The following is a 23,064-nucleotide window of genomic DNA, read 5'->3' as shown; positions in this document are numbered from 1 at the left end:
CTCTAGACCTTGTTCTGGAGGTGGCATTGAACTAGCTCCTGCGGACATCCAGATAAGGTTGCTCAAAGGAAGGGGAAGAGTCTGAGGACAGGAATAGAGTTGGAATGGGTATGGAGTTTTGTTGTTGCGGTTTCTTTTTAATGTGAGGGTGTGGTTCTTGTCCTCAAATTGCCCCTCAGCTTTGGGACAGAGGGCTAGGGCATATGGGGAGATGGCATTGCCAGGCAGGGGGGGAGAAGCAGGCAGAGCCTGGGGGATGGCAAAGGAGTCGTGTCCTCATTCTGTGGGCATTCTCAGGCTGAGGAGTGACATGGTGAACTTGAACAATTTGAGTCACCAGCTTTTCTGGTTCCTGCAGAGGCTTTTCCATCTGAGGACAAACCCCTGATTTACTGATGAAGAAATGGAGACCCAACCATGAAAACATGGCAGAGATCAGTAGCATTTAGGGAGTGCTTTCTACAGGAAAGGCTCTGCTCCAAGCACTTCATGCATATCAGTACACTGAGCCCCCACAGTAACCCTCTGAAGTTGGCACTCTTACCGTCCTCATCTCATGGAAGAGGGAACCAAGGCACAGAGGGGTTAAGCAGCTTGCCAAAGTCACACAGTAAGTGATGGAGCCAGGAATGAACGCAGGCAATGTTGATTTGGAGCCAATGCTTTCAGTTATTATACGGTACTACTTCTCCCATGTACTGAAGATCAGTGGAGCTTTATTGTCACAAACAAAAGCTGGTAATGAGTGTGTGTGGGTGTGCGAGTGACTTTCTCAACCAGATGAGGCAGCATGTCACAATCCATGGAAAACATAAGAAAGAAGGCAATGTTTTTTTTTTTTTTTACATTTTTTTTAACATTCATTTATTGAGACAGAGAGAGACGGAGCACGAACGGGGGAGGGGCAGAGAGAGAGGGGGGACACAGAATCGGAAGCAGGCTCCAGGCTCCGAGCCATCAGCCCGGAGCCCGATGCGGGGCTCGAACTCACGGACCGCGAGATCGTGACCTGAGTTGAAGTTGGACGCTTAACCAACTGAGCCACCCGGGCACCCCAAGAAGGCAATGGTTTTAATTAGAGAAAAGTGATCAAAAGTTTAGAAAATCAAAAATCAGGAAAAACAAATGTTTGGTAGACTATGATTTAAATGCTTTAAAAGGAGATGAGAAAAGAAAATTCTCAAGCCCTTTTGGCCAGTACCCAGAGTCTTATACACTATTTTAACTTTAAAGAAAAAGAACACCTGCTTGTTTATTGATTCTTGTGTCACAGGTGGGGTGACAATCCTGCTGGCTGGCTTAAGTAATCTTCCAAGGCAGGGCCCCCTGAAATGAAATAATCAATGCCTGTTTTAGGGCCCACCATTATCCTACCTCTTACGGTCAGGGAAGCCTTGAAGCTAGAGATATATATAAAAGCGGGAGTGGTTTTTTTCTAGGGCATTTTCCATGAGTGAGTGACCATTCAAAGCTCATGGTTTTATGCAAGAAATATATGTGACTCACTTGTCAGTTAATTCAGATATTTGTTGAGCACCTACTATGTGTGAGGTACTGTGTTAGGGACTGGAGATATTAAGTGGACATCAAACACAAAACACAAAACACTGAGCTGACACAAGAGCTCAACTTTCTCCCTTCCGCTTCAAACACATAAAAATGTTAGACAGGGTGGGGTACTTGGGTGGCTCAGTTGGTTGAGTGTCTGACTTCGGCTCAGGTCGTGATCTCACGGCTTGAGAGTTCGAGCCCCGTGTCAGGCTCTGTGCTGACAGCTCAGAGCCTGGAGACTGCTTCAGATTCTGTCTCCATCTCTCTCTTTGCCCGTCCCCTGCTCATGCACTCTTTCTTTCAAATATAAATAAACATTAAAATTTTTTTTTTTTTTAATGTTAGATGGAGCACCTGGGTGGCTCAGTTGGTTGCACGTCCAACTTCAGCTCAGGTTATGATCTTGTGGTTTGTGAGTTCAAGCCCCACATCAGGCTTGTTGCTGCTGTCAGCATGGAGCCCGCTTCAGATCCTCTGTCTCCCTCTCTCTCTTCCCCTCCCCTGCTTGTGTATTCTCTCTCAAAAACAAATAAAACATTGGAAAAAAGTTGGACAAAATGTAATGGATAAATTTTTAAAAATACGTAACTGAAAACTTAGAAAAATTTGGAAACATTTCCTGGATGCCAGAAATGGGGAGGAAAGTCTAACCTAGAAGAGTGAACAGGAGCTGGTATGTGATGGCCTACTGGGGCCATGGACTGGGATGTGGGCCCCAGGGGCAGAGGGGGAGGTTTTAAGGCCACGTGGGGAGAAAAGGGGAAGTATTGAGCAGGTTTTAGATGACAAGTGGGCAGATAACAAGCTGCATCATTTGTACATGAGGCTACTACGACCAAAAGCACAGATCTGAACTTTACATTTCAGTGAGGGAGAGACACGAAACAAGGACTTACAGTCAATGTGATGGGGGTGACGACAGGGGAGGTACAGGGTGCTGTGCAAGCACCTGGCAAGGTCACCCATTTTGTACAGAATTAGGGAAGGCTTCCAGGAAGAAACAAGGTGAGCCTGGAAGGATAATTAGGAGTTCACTGGGTGAAGGGGGGCTGGAAGATGTTCCAGGCTGAGGGAAGATTCAGATGCTAGAGGGGCATGGCTCTTTGGGGAGCGTAAAAGAGGCTCCGGATGGGCAAAGCTTAGAGCGGAAGCAAGAAATAAGATGGACAGGTGAGACAAGCCTGGATCAGGAAGGGTCCTCAAGCTATGATCAGGAGTTTGAACTTTATCTTAGGGTCAGTTAGGACATCTTAGTCGGAGGCAATGGCATAATCTGATTTGTGTTTTCTTGAAATGGCCCTAGAGCAGTGTGGATAAGAGGAAGAAGACTGGAGGCAGGGAGATCAGGAAGCTAGTGCAATAATTCAGGCAGGAGAGGAGGGCGGCTTAGTGGAGCAGTGGTGATGAGGGAGTGAACTGGATGAACTTAGGACAGAAGGCAAAAGTTGGGGCAGGGGAGAGAATCGAGGATGATGCCCAGGTTTCTAGCATGACTAACACGGTGAATGGGCATCGTTGGCAGAGAACCAGATGCCTTGGACACATGCCATAAGGGTGTGCTTGATAAAGTAGAAACGGACTCAGTGCAACATTTTCCTAACAGTGAGCAAATATCCGCTCACTTTTAGTTCCTGGGTCCACCTACAAGTTGATCTAACATTCTCTACTGCCTCCACCTGCCTAGGGTTACCTCTTTGTGACTTGAAGGTCTAGCCTGAGCTCAGTATTTCTAATGCACATTCCCCACTGGTCATCAGGACACTCTGTCTGTCCGCTAAGAAGTGTGCATTGGGCGTTTCCTCGTCTCTTTCTGGCCATCAGTGGTATAGCCAATAACATGATGGTGATTTTTCATTAGTTTTCTTGCCGTTTTGCAGTTAGAGTAACAGTAAAATTTATACTCAACAATATTATTACAATTTTCCACTACTAATGGGGTTATTATTTTTGTTCATTTGTGTTTGAAAGCCATTAGCATAAGATTTACCTCCAACAATATCTACTGTGATTTTTAATGCCCTTGAAACTTACAGGTGAGCGATAAGTCTATAATAAGAGAATGCTAGTAAGCATATAAATGTCTTTCTTGGGAAAAAAGGGCTTTTTTTTTTCCCCCCATCCTGGTTGGACTCAGGTTCTTTGATAGAGTGATTGGTAGGATATAAGACATTAAAGGCTGAGAACACTGTGTTAGTTTGTAGATGTGTTCAAACAAGTTCCCAGTTATTCAGAGGACACTTTTATATTCTGGAAGGATTCATATTCTTGCTCTTTTTTATGTTGTTTCTTACCTGACTTACAGAAAAATATAATAAATTATGTGTTTGCAGGGAACAATATTGAGAATTATGAATGGTTTGGAACTAAAGAGGCCGGGAAATCACTCTCTCTGGCTGACTTTCCAAGGGGCTCTGGGGCTTGATGCACTGCTAGTGGAGCTCTGGAAACAGGGATTATTTAAGAGGCTGGTGAGAGGGGTTTCTCTGTGGGGCAGCTGTACCGGGCAGGCAAGTGGACTGGCAGGGCCACCTTCAAGGGTGTGTGACCAGCAGACTCTCAGGGCCCCACGCTATGAAATTCACAGCATTGGGTGCCTGGGTGGCTCAGTCAGTTGAGTGTCCGACTCTCGATCTCGGCTCAGGTCATGATCTCATGGTTTGTGGGATTGAGCCCTGCACTGTCAGTGCAGAGCCTGCTTGGGATTCTCTCTCCCTCTCTCTCTGCCTCTTCTCCACTCACATGCACGCGTGCTCTCTCTCTTACATCTCTCTCTTACATCATCTCTTACAGCAGAACCATCTTAGAATTCTTAAGTCTTGAACAAGGGGCCCCACTTTGCACTAGGCCTTGCAAATTATATATATGGTACTGTGTACAAGCTTTGGAGCAAGACAGATTTGGGTTTAACTTCCAGTATTCTCTGGTTGTTGACTGGGGCTCAGTCTCCTTATGGGTAAAACAGGGATAATACTACTGTCTTCTCAGACTAGACATGAGTGCTAAAAGTAGACACCCGCACCAGGGGGCCTGAAAGACAGTGATAGACCCCGAGATAATGCTCAGTGGGATTTTAACTCCCAGGTGCAGTATTCATAATTAAACCTATTATGGTTTAATGTCAGGAATACTAGCCAGCTGGGATAGGCAGACTGTGGGATTAGATAGCTAATCCCATGTGTGCTGGTTAGGAACACACCAAGCAAAGAATGTTTTCCTAAGGGGGATGTTCTAAGGCTGGGGGCCCCATCCATCAGCTTCCAACCTTTTTGCTGCTATGACACATGATAAATAATGCTTGCTGGCACAACTGGTCCCAGTTTCTCATGATTCATACATGCTTCCCTTCTCTCCAGGAATCTCTTGAGAAGGACACCGAATGAGACTGGCATTATTAAGAAGATGCCCTTGACCTTGACCTAATTTATTTTCAAACTTCAGTGTTTCAACTATTATTTGTAATGTGTGTGTGTGTGTGTGTGTGTGTGTTGTTTTATCATGCCACACAACGGAACTTGCCAAGCCAGTGTACCAGAATCCTGTGCTTGAGAACCAGGAACATGGACCCTCAGGATTGCAAAGGATCCTCCCCCATGACAGGCTGGACAGATTAGGACCAAGACGATGCCTTCCAGGGTGCCTGGGTGGCTCAGTCGGTCACGCAGCTGGCTTCAGCTCAGGTCATGATCTCACGGATTGCGGGTTTGAGCCCTGCACTGGGCTCTGCACTGACAGTGTGGAGTCTGCTTGAGATTCTCTCTCTCTTTTTCTCTCTCTGCCCCTCCCCCACTTGCACTCCCAAAAATAAATAAACAAAGTTAGAAAAAAAAAAACGTGGTGTCTTCCATGGCCTCACAGGTGTATGTGCATGAGCAAGGCGAGTTATGAGCATGCTGGCCAGAGTCTGGGAAATACTAGCTAGTTGGTTAGATACACTTGTGATGAATAACATGCAATCTTGAAACATCTGGTTAGACATTTTTTCCCAAGAGTGTAGAAAAGGCTTTAAATCAAATTAATAAAAAACATAAGCTAATTCCTGGGAATTTTTGGATTCTGGTCCAAAAGGATTCTTCAGGAGATTATAGGAGGAGTCAGGGTGACCTGTGCTGCATTCAGTTTAAAGTTTGTGGGCAGCCTGGAGTCCCGACGGGAGACTTCACAGGGAGGCACCAGGGGCCTCAGCTTAGCTTGCCCTCCTGTGCTGCTCAGGCCTGTGGGCACACACACGTCCTGAGACAGGTCCCCAGGGCCTCCTGCAGTCTTAGGAGACGTGGGACAGCCTCGCAGTGACCTGTGCTCTGAAATGACCACATTCCAAGCACGCTTGCTCCTTTCTTACTCCCTCCTGAGCACTTGTGAGCAGTGAGCCGTATCTGCCCAGTGGGCCCTCTCAGGCCTGAAGGGCTTCTGTGAGTGCGTGGTACCAGCCGAAGCTGGCCCATCACCTCTCCACAGTACAGCCTGTGAATGGCCATGGAAAAATGGCAGCTCTTCTTGCCAGATGCTTCTTCGGCCTCTTTCTAGTGCTTTTAATGAGGGACGATAGCACTGTCAGCCAAGCAAATCAAAAAGAACGATGGGCTATTTCTCCCTTAACTCTCAATGGGATGGGGGGGCGGGTGGCTAGATAATGGTACAGTTCCTGGCCCCGTGGCACACAGTACATGGTACATAAAAGATCCTCAGTCCCTAATTATTACAACTAATGACCAACTAACTTGTTAAACACCTCGAGGCATAGTCGCAAAAAGCATGGGCTGATATGCAGTGTATTTTTGGAATAGTGATTCTGGTGTGGACAACTTCAGTGTCACTCCTGCGACCCTCTCAAGGATCATAGCAAGAAAACCATAACCAACTGCATTGACTCTCAGGAGGCCGCATCCCAAAACGTGGCCACAGCAGCCGATTTTAGTACAAACTTAAGAAAATGCAAATACAGTCGGGGAAAATCTGAGACAACAGGATAGACATGTGTGTCTCTGTCCTCACATTGACATAAACCCCCAAACTCAGCAAATAGATTTTGCTTCCTATGGCACCGATTTTCCAGCATATTGTACTGTGAATTTCAAGCCCCCAGGAAAGAAATCTGAGGGATGTTTTGACTGCACTCCTGGTTTTGGGTCATTCTGTGATTGTTTTTCTTACCTGTTGCCGGATTTCTTCCTCCATTTTCACAGGTGAGCCCAATTCTGCAACTTGTTTGACACCTTCGCTCGCATATCCTCCGTACTCCCATAGCACGTAATTCTTGGAGTGGGATCCACCAATGATTGCAGACCAGTGATTGGCCCGACCTGGGAAAGCCAATCAGAATGCAGGTATCAGTGTGGCTGTGGCTAATGCACGAGTCCCTTAAATGTTGCAAAGAAAGTGTAATTGGACAATTATTCAACCAGCACTGGCTAAGCCCCCACTCTGTGTTAGGCCCTGTGCTATTCAGGGATGAATAAAACCATTGCTGTAAACAAGGTGGTCTTGGGAATATGCAGACAGGACAACAATAGACAGAAATCATTCTGGGTTTCAGGGAAGGGTTTCAGCAAGACTTTTAAAGGCTGATCTGATTTGTAAGACGGAATAGAGAGGAGAGGCTATTTCTGGCAGACTCAGAACCATTAAATAACACTGTGTGTTTGGGGAGCCATAAGTAATTTAGCATTGCTGTGTCACCAACTGTCAGGGGAGAGGTAGGAAACGATGCCAGGGAGGTAGAAAGGAGCCTGCTCATGGATGGCTCTGCCTCACATGCGTCAGGAATTTGGATGCCATTTGAAAGGGTCTGAAACCACTGAAGGGTCCTGAGCAGGGGAATGGCGTACTCACAGTTGAATTTTAGATAACTCATCTAGGCAGCCATGTGAAGAATGCATTAGAGGGAGCAAAAGGGGAGTGTGGGGCTGTGGGGGGAGAGCAAGGAGCAAAGGGTAGAGGGAATGAGTGTGGGCTTGGGAAGCTCTTGGAAATAAGCATGGTTGGCTTTGAGCTGGCTTTTCTGTGCCTTCCAGGATGAGGGGTAGGCAGACTAGCCACGGGAGAGGATGGGGAGAGGTGGTCTGGGTATGTGGAAGGGACTGGTCCACAGTGGTCTGGTGAGGATCATGGGGGAGGGTGCCTACAGGAGGGAAGGGTGACGTGGTGAGGAGGATGACATCAGGGTGACGTGGATGAACGAGGAGGGAGGTGTAGGAGGGAACCAGTGGGTGATGTGGGGGGAGAACAGAACAAGATCTGGACAGGACCAAGGCAAAACTGACTGAGGGGTCTTCCAAGTGCCAGGGGGAGGAGGGAGAGGAATGGAGAGTCAACATCAGCACTTCACTGGGTTTGTTTCTGCTGTGATGAGTATTGATGTATATATATGTGTATATGCTGGTTAATGAACATATAGTCCATCATAAGGCCAGGTCAGTTCTCAGCCATTCTTTGGTTGGTTAATAAAGTCCTGAGTTAAAGGACATTTTCAGGCATAGTGAGGAGGAAAACTCGAACTGGGTGGACACAAGTAACAATTGCAGCTCACTCCCCTGTGGCCCGGGGTGACAGAACTCTCTGCTTTACTCTACCACATAAGAAAACCATTCTGAACAGGGCCCGATCCGGTTTACATGAGCTCCCTGCTACCCCAGAGCCCTCTGCTCCAGGCGCCCATCAAGAACACGGGCACAAAGCCACCCTCCCAGCCTGCTGAGGGCTGCCATGCCCTGCCCCAGGCACATGATGTCACTGTGTAAGCCTGCCCAATCGCCTGCTCATTATTTCCTACACATCAGGGAAATGCAAACACTGTGTTCATCCATCATTTCCCTAGAGAAGACAGATGGATATGCTGCCAGCTTTTTGTGTAACTCACTTCCTGGGTGAGGAGACTCTCCTGGTTGTCATCTAAGTCAAGAGCACTACTTATGTAAGGCCAAGGGCTGGGAGCCACATGTGACCTTTGGTTCACGCTGTGAACACAGGGAGACCAGCTTCAGCGTCTCTTGCTTCTTCTGCCTTGTTCTACCAAAATGCCCCCTTTTCCCAGACCCACCCTGCCTGTAATTCTGCACCTCAGGGGCTTAGCACATGCTGTTACCTCTATGCTCTCCTCCTGCTTGGCTTGGCCAACTCTCATCCCTCCTTCATAATTTACCCAGAATCCCCCAGGAGCCCCCAGGCTGACCTAAGTCTTGTCTCCCGTCTCCCCATAGCACAGATAACATTTATGATCACTGTTACATGTCTGTTTCCCCACCAGACTATAACCTCCCTGAGGAGACCTGTCCTCAGTGCTGTCCCTAGCGCCTAGCACTGTGTCTGATGCATTGAGAATGCTTAGCCCATGTTTCAAAAGCATTTCACGCAAACAGTCAAAGGGGAAGGTGGCAGTATATGTGCTCGAAGCATTTGGGAGCAGGCTTGCACAGATTTGATTCAATATGATTAAATTCAAGTTTCAGCTCTGCAGAGTTCCTGACACCTATTGGGCTAACACACTCAGCTAACCTGAATGCTGTTAAAAAACAAACACCAAGCAGCAACGAAAAAGAGAGGCATTGGTCTTACAAGGACTCAAATGCTAGCATTGCCACTTTCTAGCTATGTAAACTTGGTCAAATTCCAATTACTTTATTTCCCTGAGTCTTGGCTCCTTCCTCTGTAATTCAAAGATGATAATGCCTATCTTGCTGACCTATTATAAGAATTAAATTCAATTTTTAAAAGATGAGATAATATATGAAATCACTACTGGCACACAATAGACACTCAATAATTATAGTTTCCTCCTTTCCTGGTTGTTAGGGAGGCTACAAAATGAGTAAAACAAGAAACCTGCCTTTTATTCAGTATAGGCGATAAGAAATCTATGTACTATGGAATAAGAGAATAGGAATGAGCACAATCATAGGGAGATGAGGGGATGGACCCAGATGGGTCTTTCTGATTTATTCATTCAACTTCCATTTACTATGTGCCAAGCACAGTGGCAGGTCCTGGACACTGACAGGAATTGGATAAGGTGCTTGCCCTGGAGGGACTCACAGCCTGGGGGTGGGGAAACAGATGGTTCAGCAGATTACTCACAATCCACCATGGTCAGGGATATTATAGAAACAAGATCACAGAGCAGAGAGGATGGAGCAGGCAACTCCAAAGTCCCCAAATCCAAGGAATCAAAGTCTAAAGGCATGAGTGCAGAGAGGCAGGTGTCGCAAGAGTGGGATCTGTCTTTGTGGTTCCTTACACTTGAATATAATGTCATTGTACCAGTTCGACTTTCTGATCAATTTAGTTGTTAGTTTCCTACAATGGTCTTGCAACATATCACATTAAATCAAATTCCAATCCACTGAATGACATCAACCATATAACAGATATCTGCAAGGCATTAGGCCAGGGGCAGGGACCAGACTTCTCCCTGGGGAGACAAGGAAGGTACCCATGGAAAACAATCCACAACATTAGAAAGGGCGATGACTTCAGGTGAATGGCAGTCACTCAGGTGCAGAATGGTATAGGAAGGGAAGCACTGGTGACCAAGAGCTGGAAGAAGTGGGCTCCAGGCCTCTACACATGACCATGAATCAGTCACTCACTCTCTCAGAGCCTCAATTTACCTTTTATTTTTTATTTATTTATTTATTTTTTTTTTTTTAATTTTTTTTCAACGTTTATTTATTTTTGGGACAGAGAGAGACAGAGCATGAACGGGGGAGGGACAGAGAGAGAGGGAGACACAGAATCGGAAACAGGCTCCAGGCTCTGAGCCATCAGCCCAGAGCCTGACGCGGGGCTCGAACTCACGGACCGTGAGATCGTGACCTGGCTGAAGCCGGACGCTTAACCGACTGCGCCACCCAGGCGCCCCTCAATTTACCTTTTAAAGATAGGGGTAATAATTACTAGCTGGACTATCTCCCAGAGTTGTGCAAATTAATTGGGCTGGTTTTGGAAAGAACTATGAAAACTTTAAAGAACCATACAAAGCAAAGGTCTCGGTACTATTACGGATGGAAAGCATTATGGGAATTCGCAAGAGGAATCTAAAAGAATATGGAAGATCAAGGAGACCGTCCAGTGGAAGGAGGCTCCCACGGGAAGATTGGCAGGACAGGAGGAGCAGGGATTCTGATAATGACATACATATGATGATTAAACACCTATGAGGTGTCAGGTGTAATGCTTTCATAGGTGTAATCCTCACTACAACCTCATTCTCACTTTATAGATAAGAAAACTGAGACCTAGAGATGTTAAGGAACCTGCCAAAGCTCACAAAGCTAGCGAGGGTCAAAACTGGTGTTCAAACCCAGGTCTGCCTGACCTCAGAGCACACGTTCTTTCCCCTACATCCCACCGAGAGGTCAGGAAATAGAGGAGACTATTTGGTGGACTCGAGGTAGAGGAGGCAAAGAGATAAGATGAAGGAGAAAGTCAGGACTGGGTCAAGAAGGATACTGAGTGCCCACTGTGAAAGGAGGGAAACATGACAGAAGTTTCTTTCTGGGAAGAATCAAATGCCAATACTTAGCATGTACTGACCCTTCACTAAGTGCCAGGCACTGTGCTAAGGATTGACCTACATTATCACAGTAAACATGAAGAAGAAAAAGGAGAAGGAGAAGGAGAAGGAGAAGGAGAAGGAGAAGGAGAAGAAGAAGAAGAAGAAGAAGAAGAAGAAGAAGAAGAAGAAGAAGAAGAAGAAGAAGAAGAAGAAGAAGAAGAATAAGAAGTTCCTTGATAAAGAGGCTATAAGAATTCCCATTTTTCACATGTGGAAACCCAGACTCAAAGAAGTTAAGTGAGCTAACCCAAGATCAAAGAGTAGATGAGTGAGGACACTGGGATTCAAGGTCAAATCTGTCTGGTGCCAGAGCCGCGCTCTCCACTCCACCACACCACGTCCAGGATGTGCCCAGTGTTGGGAAGGGAGAAGGCCCAGAGAGAGGAGACACCGCAACAATTCCTGCGTGCGTTGTGTAGGGTTTGACTCTGGGAACAGCAGAGAGGAAACAGAAACACAGGATCAGAGGTATGAGCCAATAAGAGGGGAGACTGGACAGTCTTTGGGAGGCAGTTTGGTGAAGTAGTTAAAGCTCTGGTTTTTGAATCAGACCACTGTGTGTTCTAGGCTCAGTTCTGAAGCTCAGTTCTAGATAGGATATGTCAGTAATCACTCTCAACCTCATTTTCTTCCTCTGGATATTGATATGACCAGTCTCCTGTTGTGGTTCTGAGGCTGAAGTCCTCAAAGTCATGACTAGTGGCTGGAATATAAAATGGGCTTGATAAATATTAGCCAGTCAAATTAAATGTGAATAGGATGGGGCAAATCCAGACAGGTTTCTCGAAGGCATGGGAAGCAAAAAAGATCTGAGCAGGTGGTTGGAAGGCAGCTTGGTTTAGAATTGGTGGGTAGAGATGACAGAATGACAGATACAAGGTCCTGAAACTGAAAGAAAAACCAGGAGGGAATCATCTAAATGGGACCCAGTAGTCTGGGGCCTGAGAATGAGGTGGTTAGCACATCCACTTAGCTGGGACACAGAGAGGTTCAGCACTGGGCCCCAGCACCCTCCAGGAAATAAGGGAGGAAAGAGAAGGAGAAACCCCAGGTATCAGGAAGCCTGGCGATAGGGAGACAAAGTACATACTTGTGGCTTTATTAACATTTATTTATTTTTGAGACAGAGAGAGACAGAGCATGAACAGGGAAGGGGCAGAGAGAGAGGGAGACACAGAATCTGAAACAGGCTCCAGGCTCTGAGCTGTCAGCACAGAGCCCGACGCGGGGCTCGAACTCACGGACCGCGAGATCGTGACCTGAGCCGAAGTCGGACGCTTAACCGACCGAGCCACCCAGGTGCCCCCAAACTTGTGGCTTTATTAAAGGAATACTCAGGAAGGCTACAGCTGAGGTCCTTGGTGAAACTCTAGGGCTTTAGTCTTGAGGGAAGGGGCAGGGGCAGGGGCAGGGGCAGGGGCAGAGAAATGAAGACTATTGCTAACCTCTTTGGCTCTCAGATAAGGCTACACAGCTCTTTAGTTTTAGCACGCCTCTCTCTGGCTCCAGCAGCATTCTAGTAGCCTACACATACCTGGGTCCTGGTGGAAAGCTGGGAGGAGGAAATGATCAGACATGTGAGTTTGAGATACTGATAGCCAACCAGGTGCATTTGTGTGAAAAGCCCCTCCAAAGAGATATACTGAATATATGTGCAGTAACCTCACTTCTGACACTTTTTCTGTTGTCATTGCTGGTGCTAAATCACCAGTGATGCCTACATTCACAATGATGCCTAAAAGACCATTACTGATGAAAGAAGAACCATGTCTGGCTTTTTGTCTTATGCAGAAGGCAGCATGTTATATGCACACGGATTCTGTGAAGTGTTCTGTGCATGGCAGGTATTCAGTAACAACCCAGATTTCCTAGCCTGCTTTGTCAGTGGCTGCGTTCCCTTGCCAATCTCAGTCCTGCAGAAAGTCATCCATATAATTCCTTGACATAACATTCATGGCGCTTCACTGGAGAATGTCCTACAACCTCAGTGTCTACATTGCTACAAACTCCCATTACCCAACCGCAGCCTCACCCAATGTATCCTTTTAGCCCTGGGTTTTAGCCCTGGATGGGTCCTTATGGATCTGCTGAACCAGAGCTTCTCCAATCCCTAAGTTCCAGACACTTCTCGTCCTTTCATCTCTAAATGGACAACCTTCTCACTTAAGTCCTCTGAGAAGACCAAGGTTAACCCAACCACAGACTTATCTAGGCATCATGTAGCCAGTGACCAACTGAAAAATGCTGTGGACCTGCCAGCCCTATTCATAAAAGTTGTCTTGGATCTCACTTCCCTTTTGCCCTTGTTATTCTCTCCCTGGGCTCAGTTCCAGAATCTGCTTGGGGTTTCGATGCCTTGGATTCAGCTACAGAACTTGGCTCCTCTGGGTTTGCCCCTGGGTGCTGCCCAGAACGCAGCTTGTACTTGCCCTCTGGCTCTTCCTGTGCTTGGCTACTTCAGGAACTCACTCTGACCAAGCTATTCTGTTTTTCAGGATCCCATCCCAGTATGGCCTCCTGGAAAAAACCCTGCATGGGGAGATCTGTCAATTTGGCCAGAAATTCCTCAACTTTCTATCTTTCTGCCTTCTTAACTCAGCTAGTCTTTTTTCTTTCCTTAAGGTCTTAAGGAAAGTGTCACGTTTCCATTCTAGGGAAAACCCTTGCACTGACACAATTTGTTGTATCCTTTTGCATTTCCTCTGAGGCTTCCAATAATAATATTCTATTCTATTAATTCATTCACTAAATAAATGTTTACTAGGAATACTATATGCTAGGTTAGAAACCAGCGAGCCACAGCCCACTGCCTGGTTTTTTTTTTTTCCCCAATGAAGTTTTATATTTCACAACTATTTATGTGTTGTTCATGGCTGCTTTCCTGCTACGGTGGCAGAGTTGAGTAGTTATAACAGAAACTGTCTGGCCTGCAAACTGTAAAATATTTACTATCTGGTCCTCATAGAAAAAGATTGACAAAATCTGTGCTAGGCCGTGGAGTCTCTGAGCAGAATCAGACTTAGTCCTGCTCCTTAAGATGTTCAGTCTGGAGGATGGTGGGAAGGTATGGAAGACAGGTCACAACAGGCAATTACAATGAAGTGTACATAATATAGCTTGGATAAAGGCAAAGCAGAGTGACACAATAGCACACATGAGGGATATTTAACCCAGACTGTACTAGAGAGAGCTTTCTGGAGGAGATGACAGCTGAGCTACCTTCTAAAGGATAAGTGGGAGTTGACAAGGCAATTAAAGGGAAAGGGGAGGGTATTTTTGTAGAAGGGCCAGTATGTGCAAAAGCATAGCATACCAGAAAGCCAGGAGTAGATGTAAAAGCACGAGGTAGGTCAAAGCGAAGAGAGAGGAGAGAGAGAGAGAGAGAGAGAGAGAGAGAGAGAGAGAGAGAGAGAGAAAGAGAGAGAGTATTTGTAAAGAAGGGATGATCAGTGAGGAAGCCAGTTAGCCAGGCATATCAGAAGGGATATGAATGTCTTAATAAAAAGTTTTTATCTTGAAGGCAATGTGAAGTAGAGAAGACAATAGGATAGTTTTATCTATAGACAACCTCCAAGTTTATACATGCTAACACAACTTCTGCTTCTGACTCTGAAGGAATAAATGGCACTGGGCTAGCCCTCTCAACATAAGTGACTATAAAATAGGGTAAAATATATGAAGCACCAATTTTCAGGTGTTAGAAAATAGACAGCAAAAATACTGTGACCCTTGAGATAAGGGAAAGAGGTGAGCCTTATGTTTGTCCTGGGCATTTTCTGGTCTGTGGTATAGGAAGGTGGAAGACAGCAGAGCATGACAGTCTGGCTCAGCTGAGGAGGCAAAGACAGGAACCTGGGGATGCTGAGGTCAATGGGTAAGAATTTACTAGTAAGAATGTCACAAAGGAGGAATTTCATAAATATGCATAGGAGTCCCTTTATGTCCTTGCCCAAACACTAAGCTGTATATGTGCAGGACAGAACTTCACAAGCCTGGGAAATATAGCTACTGAGGAGCTAAGAGCTGAATGGAGAGTGCAGAAGTCACACAATGCTGAAGACGTAGGACTTCCAACCATCCATATTTGAGGAACCTTGCTGGCCATTCTGGTCATTATATTTGTGGAAAAGCCACGACTTAGGAGAAAAATACTTTCACACTAGAGTAAGGGCTACTCGGGACTCACCCTAAGAAAGCTTAGAAAACAAGCCTCAAAAGTGAAACAAGTAGATATACCAGTAAATTAACCATCTGCTAGATCAAAACTCCTTTCTCTTTAGAAGAAGGTAACAAATTCAGTTACTCACCAATTTCCATCATACAATAAAAAATTACTAACAAGTACAGAAGCAGGAAAATATGATCTATAATCATGAGAAAAAACAGCCAAAAGAAAGAGTTCTTGAGATGATGGGGATGTCACGATTACCACACAAAGACCTTAAAACACCTACTCTCAAGTTGAAGGACTTAAAGGAAGAGATGGACATAATGGGTAAACAGATGAGGACTCTCAGCAGAGAAAGAAACTATTTTTAAAAACCCAGTGGAAGTTCTAGACCTGGAAAATATAATATCTGTATTCGGGTATAGCAAAGAAAAAGGTCTATAAACTTAAAGACAGGGTGATAGAAACAATTTAAAATGAAACAGAGACAAAAACCTAAAAAAAAAAATGAACTAGAGTCTCAGTGATCTTTGGAACAACAGTGAGTTGTCTAATATAAGGGTTATTGGAATCCCAGAAGGAGAGGATAGGGAGATTAGGTATAAAAATATGTAAAGAAATAATGCCCGAAATTACCCGAAATTTGATGAAAAATATCAACCTATGGATCCAAGAAGCTCAATAAACTGCAAACATGATAAAAACAAAGAAAATTATATCTATCCACATCATAATAAATTAATGATAATTAGAGAAAATAAAAAAGTCTTAAAAGCAGCCAGAGCCAATAAGACACATTACAATCAGAAAAACAAAAATAAGAATGACTGCTGGCTTCAAAAACAAGACAAACCAGAAGACAATGAAATGACAACTTTAAAGTTCTTAAAGAAATAAAAAATGGTCAATCTTGAATTCTATATCCTGCAAAAATATCCTTCAAAAATGAGGGTGAAATGAAACACTTTTTTGATGAATGAAAGCTGAGTGAATACATTAATATATTACCAGCATGCCTGCAGTATATGAAATACTAAAGGACTTCTGGTTGAAATGAAATGAAAATAGATGTAAACTCAGATCTACATAAAGGAATAAAGAGTGCTAGAGATGGCAAATACATGGGTAAACTCCACCTTTAATCTCTTTTTCACTGAGGATCTTCTCCCTTGAGTAAAGAGGTTCAAATTTTCTCATTCTGAGTGAAAAAAATTGTTTTTCTGTCCCTGTTCTCTTCCCACAAAGTCTATCTTTTGTCTTTCCCACACTTCCAGGCTTTTTGGGAAAGTTAAGCTGACTGTTTCCATTTCCTCTCCTTGAACTCTTTCCTCAGATCTTTGCAACCTGATGCTGAGCTCTCACCTTAGCTCATTTATTCCACCAAGCCTCTGAAACCTTGATTTTTGCTCCCTTCTATTCCCACAGTTGGGCAATTGCTGGGGCAATCAGAAGAAAATTACTGTTGGGGGCCTGGGTGGATCAGTCGGTTAAATGTCAGCTCTTGATTTCAGCTCAGGTCATGATCTCACAGTTTGTGAGTTCGAGACCCATATTGGGCTCTGTGTGGACAGCAAGGAGGCTGTGTGGAATTCTCTCTCTCTCGTTCTCTCTCTGCCTCTCCCCCACCCAGAAAGAGGAAAATTACTGTCTGCTTTATTTCTCTTTAGAAAATAAAGTATATTTTAGGGACACCCAGGTGGCTCAGTTAGTTAAGTGTCCGACTTTGGCTCAGGTCATGATCTCACAGCTCGAGGGTTCGAGTCCCCCACTGGGTTCTGTGCTGACACTGAGACTGCTTTGAATTCTGTCTCTCTCTCTCTCTGCCCTTCCCCTGCTCATGCTCTCTCTTTCTGTCACCCAAAAATAAATAAACATCAAAAAAAAAGAAAAGAAAATATTTTTTAAATTCAATAAAAATTATCATTTTAAATATATTGTTTAGCGAGTTTTGACAAAGGCATGCAATCATGTAACCAATCACAATACAAAATATTTCTACTACCTACAAAAATCACCACATGTCCCTTTGTACTCAACTGCATTCCTCCATCCCCAGCCCTTGGCAACTTATGATCTGTTTCTGGTCTCTATAGTTTTGCATTTTTTACAATATAGTATAAATGAACTCATATAGTATGTAGCCCTTTGAGTTTGGCTTCTTTAACTTAGCATAGTTTTGACATTCATCCATGAAGTTATATGGATCAGTTTATCCTTATTTCATATATGAATATCCTACTGGTTCAAGGTCATCATTAGACTCCTGTTTCCACCATTTACTAGTGTGTGACCTTGAACAAGCTTCCCAAATTTTTTAAGACTCAGTTTCCTTTTCTGTGGAAAAGTGGAAATAACAATAGTGCCTACATTCTAGGGTTGTTACAGGTATCATAGAAGGAAATCCATATAAAAATAGTACAGTTCTTGGTACATAACATTCAATAAATGGTTACTTATTCTTAAATTTTTTAATGTTTATTCATTTTATTTTTGAGAGACAGAGAGAGAGAGAGAGAGAGAAAGAGAGAGAGAGAATATGAGTGGGAGAGGAGCAGAGAGAGTCAGAGACAGAATCTGAAGGAGGCTCCAGGCTCTGATCTGTCAGCACAGAGTCTAACATGGAGTTCAAATTCATGAGCTGTGTGATCATGACCTGAGCTGAAGTTGGATGTTCAACCACTGAGCCACCCAGGCACCCCAAATAAATGGTTACTTTTAATATTGATATCCCATTTCTCCAGGGAAGATCGAGATTGGGAGCAACCTGGAGCATTCACAGGATCTGTCTATTAGGGTAAGGCAAGGTCTTACAGGATAGCTGAATTTTGTAAGTAGTATGGTTAGCTTAGTTGTGGTTCCAGTGGCAGTCAGCACTGAGGGGGTGGGGGTGTAGAAGTCCATTGGGTGGGTGGAGCAAGTGGCAGGAAAATAGCAGCAGAATGAGTCAGGTGTACAGACAGAAGTTCCCAGAAACAAGCAGCAGAGCCCTGACACAAGCTTATCGTTAGGGTTCATGTTCTATTTTCTGGAGGCTGACAGAGAAGCAGTGGCAAGTGTGAGAACACAGTCATCCTGTCAGTGAGTGTCCACCTCCAGTGTACTGTGCTTCTTTCCATTTACTGCCTCAAGGCCTTCTCTGAAGCTCTGAAAAGACTTGGCCAGCAACCAAGTGCCTGGAGTGCAGGGAAGTTAGTGCTCCTGGAGACAATCCCCAGCCTGTGGAGGGGTGGGTGCTCATGGACAATGCTGGAAGGCATCCTGTACACTTTTCAGAGGTGTACTGATGCCAGTGACTTCGAAATACACTCTTTGGTTGATTCTTCCTTCTCCCTTCTCCCTTGTCATTCTACCCCAGTCCTTTCACTCCCGCTTCCTTCGCCTTCTATATGAACTACCTGCACCAAAGTCCTTTCCTCAGGCTCTGCTTTTGGGGGAAATTAGACATGACTCATTCAACTAAGATCACGTGTCTGGGCACAGAGATCCATAAAATAACAGTCTGGAGGTTAGACAAGAACCAGCTGGGGCTACTCTTCCTGTTTCTGGAAGCAAAGTAATAGTTTTATAGAATAAAAATGATGCTTCAACACCCCACCACCCAAAGCTATGGGTGTTGATTCTGTTGTTGTCATCATAATTGTTGCCATTGTTACCACTATAGATATCATTATTACAACCACTACCATTTACTGAGCACATTCCCTGCAACAGGCACTTCGTAGGCGTTAGCTGACATCCCTCCATTCTCACAATGGTCCTGCTAGGTAGGTCGGTTACCAGCCCCATGTTATGGATGAGGGAACTGAGCTGCTAGTAAGTGCCAGAGCTGAAATTATGATCAGGTCTGTCAAACTTAAGGCTATGCCCTTTCTACTCCACCGGGGATTCACAGCCTCAGCCAAGTCCAGGTTTAGTTAGGAGGTCATTCTGATGTCATGCATGGCTGTCACCAGAATCGGCTCTTGGGGTAGAGATGCCAGGGGACAAGTAGGGTGGTACCTGTCCAATGCCCCAGGCAACAAATGAAGGTATTTGCTCTTGATGTTCATAAATCTCTGCTTTCTTTGAATTCAGTCTTCCCAGCCCAATTTTTCTGAACTTCTGGCCCCTGATGTATTTGATATCTTTAAAACCTAGCCCATTATCTAATTCTCATCTTGGAGATAAAAACCATAATCTCAGGGCACCACCAACCTCCTATCCTCATTGCTACTCTAGAATCTGGTTATATGTTTACTGTGCACTGACAAATAGCACTGCAGTTATATTTTTAGAAAAAGGAACTTTATTTAAAAGTGTCCTTCCCAGCTGACTTTTCTACATAAATATTGTTATATATGGGAGAGAGGCTATATTTCTGGACAACTTCCAAATGTTTACTACAACATTAACACCTGAGTTTGAAGCCTCAGGGAAGAAACTGTAGCACTTTGGATGATAAATTCTAGCAATGTTTATCTAATTTTAAAAAATCTAGGAGCTTGTATTTAAAAACTTAGCAGGAGCAGTAAATAACCGCTTTGTGTTTTAGAGTTTAGCAAAAAGAATGGACTTCTCCCATCCCGATTAGTTCATTTTTCAGGTTTGAATCTTAACTGTTGCCTAAACTCTGTAAGTAAGTAAGTAAATAAGTAAGTAAGCCAATACTCTTCTGTGTTTCCAACTTTTTAGGTAGTAGATAGAAGAGCTAGTGAGAAATAGGAATTATTCAGCGTATGTTTGTACCAGGTGCTTTTGTATGTTATTATCCAATTTACATTTCAGTCCCATTTCATTGATGAGGAAAGGCTCCGAGAAGATCTGTACCTTGTCATTGGACACATTCTCAGTGAGTGGTTGAACTGGGATTTGGCTCACAATTGCTTTGTTTTTAGGAAGGCTTTTTGCATTGTCAGTGAGAGAGAAGATAGAAGTCCCAGGGGAAAGTTTGTTAAGCTAATAATAGAAGCAAAGCCTATTGAATCAAGTCTATATATAGGATAAAAAGGGGGGGGGGTCAGGCTGGGGTAAAAAATTCCACCTCAAAATTGAAGGGAAAAGTGTAGACAGAACTCCAGTCTTGTTCGTGAGCGTAGATGTAGAAACTTCAAACAAAATATTAACAGATGCTATATCCCGTTATACTATATCACAAACATGTAGAGTCTATTCCACGAATACAATGGTGGTATAGCATTCAAAATTCAATCACTATAATTCATCACATTAACAGAAAAAAAGAAAAACTATATGTATATCTTCATAGATACAGAACAATCATTTGATTGCATTCAATATCCATTCGTGATTAAAAAAACACTCAGCAAACTAAGAATAGAAAAGAACTTTCTTACCTGATAAAAAAAGAAATCTACAAAAGAGCTAAGACAAAAATCATACTTAAAAATGAGATATTAAAAAGCTGTCCCCCCAAATAAAGCTTTCCCCACAAGACTGGAATCAAGGCAAGAATGCCCACCAGCACCAGGTTCTAACCATGAAATAAGGCAATAAAGAGAAATAGAAGGCATAATGATAAGAAGGGAATTGTTGGTAGAAGATATAATAGTATAATATTCCAAAATAAAAATTCCAAAGTAAAAATTCCAAAATAATCTGTACATAAACTAATAGAATTAAAAAGTGCATTTAGCAAGATCTCTGAATAAGAAGTCAATATGCAAGAATCAATGTCATTTCTATATACCAGCGACAAAAATTGAAAATTTAAAAAGCTGTCACTTGCAATAGTATAAAATATATAGTATCTAAGAATAAATCCAGTGAAAAATGAACAAGACCTCTTCTCCATAGAAATCTACAAAACAGCAATCCCTATCAAAATAACACCAGCATTCTTCACAGAGCTAGAACAAGCTATCCTAAAATTTGTATGGACCCAGAAAGGACTCTGAAAAGCCAAAGCTATCTTGAAAAAGAAAACCGAAGCTGGAGGCATCACAATCCTAGACTTCAAGACCTATTACAAAGCTGTAATCATCATGACAGTATGGTACTGGCACAAAAACAGACACTCAGATCAATGGAACAGAATAAAGAACCCAGAAATGGACCCATAAATGTATGGCCAACTAATCTTTGACAAAGCAGGAAAGACTATCCAGTGGAAAAAAGTCTCTTCAGCAAATGGTGCTGGGAAAACTGGACAGCGACATGCAAAAGAATGAACCTGGACCACTTTCTTACACCATACACAAAAATAAACTCAAAATGGATGAAAGACCTAAACATAAGACAGGAAGCCATCAAAATCCTAGTGGAGAAAGCAAGCAAAAACCTCTTTGACCTCGGCCACAGCAACTTCTTACTCAACATGTCTCCAGAGGCAAGGGAAACAAAAGCAAAAAAATAAACTATTGGGACCTAATCAAAATAAAAAAAAAACTTCTGCACAGTGAAGGAAACAATCAGCAAAACTAAAAGACAACCGAAGGAATGGGAGAAGATATTTGCAAACGACATATCAGATAAAGGGTTAGTATCCAAAATCTATAAAGAATTTAACAAACTCAACACCCAAAATATTAATCCAGTGAAGAAACAGGGAAAAGACATGCAGAGACACTTCTCCAAAGAAGACATCCAGATGGTCAACAGACACATGAAAAAATGCTCAACATCACTCATCATCAGGGAAATACAAATCAAAACCACAATGAGATACCACCTTACACCTGTCAGAATGGCTAAAATGAACAACTCAGGCAACAACAGATGTTGGCAAGGATGCAGAGAAAAAGGATCTCTTTTGTAATGCTGGTGGGAATGCAAACCGGTGTGGCCACTCTGGAACACAGGATGGAGGTTCCTAAAAAATTAATAATAGAACTACCCTATGAGCCAGCAATCGCACTACTAGGTATTTACCCGAGGAATACAGGTATGCTTTTTCGAAGGGGTACATGCGCCTCCATGTTTATAGCAGAACTATCGACAATAGCCAAAGTATGGAAAGAGCCCAAATGTCCATCGATGGATGAATGGATAAAGAAGATGTGGTATATATATACAATGGAGTATTACTCGGCAATCAAAAAGAACGAAATCTTGCCATTTGTAACTATGTGGATGGAACTGGAGGGTATTATGCTAAGCGAAATTAGTCAGAGAAAGACAAATATCATATGACTTCACTCATATGAGGAATTTAAAATACTAAACAGATGAACATAAGGGAAGGGAAGCAAAAATAATATAAAAACAGAGAAGGGGACAAAACATAAGAGACTCTTAAATATAGAGAACAAACAGAGGGTTGCTGGAGGGGTTGTAGGAGGGGGAGTGGGCTAAATGGGTAAGGGGCATTAAGGAATCTACTCCTGAAATCATTGTTACACTTATGCTAACTAATGCGGATGTAAATTAAACAATAAATAGATTAATTAATTAAAAAATAAAAAAAAACAATAACAATCCTTGAGGAGTTACTAGAGCAGGGGACAAAGAGACACTTATATTTTATTTCAGACACTTGTATATCATTTGAAATTTCTAAAAATAATGTTAACTATTGTAAATTAGAAAAATAAAAGAATTTTAAAAGACAAAAAAAAAAAAGAAGAAATCTATAAAACATTATTGAGTGGGACACCTGGGTGGCTAAGTCAGTTGAACACTGGACCCTTGACTTTGGCTCAGGTCATGATCTCATGGTTTGTGAGACTGAGCCCTGCATTGGGCTCTGCTGCTGGGAGTCTCTCTCTCTTCCTCTCTTTTTGCCCCTCCACTGCTTGTGCTCTCTCTCTCTCCCTCTCAAAATAAACTTAAAAAAAATTACTGAGTGAACGGAGAGCAA

The 23,064-nt window shown here is 43.4% G+C and overlaps 1 protein-coding gene across 4 annotated transcripts in view; it reads right to left on the bottom strand.

The window, feature by feature from the left end:
• The window catches only part of SPON1 (spondin 1), a 259,933-nt gene that overhangs the window by 105,795 nt on the left and 131,074 nt on the right, over positions 1–23,064 (bottom strand). For all 4 annotated transcript variants that reach the window (XR_009249792.1, XR_009249793.1, XM_058688314.1 and 1 more), the window contains exon 6: positions 6,703–6,851. Coding sequence is in view for 2 of the 4 variants with exons in the window: in XM_058688314.1 (XP_058544297.1) it covers positions 6,703–6,851 (149 nt within the window). In the remaining 2 variants the exon portion in view is untranslated. The remainder of the gene's footprint in view (positions 1–6,702; positions 6,852–23,064) is intronic.

The sequence above is a fragment of the Neofelis nebulosa genome, chromosome 10 (genome assembly GCF_028018385.1).
Source record: "Neofelis nebulosa isolate mNeoNeb1 chromosome 10, mNeoNeb1.pri, whole genome shotgun sequence".
Lineage (NCBI taxonomy): Eukaryota > Metazoa > Chordata > Mammalia > Carnivora > Felidae > Neofelis > Neofelis nebulosa.
This window is presented reverse-complemented; position numbering and strand designations above follow the sequence as displayed.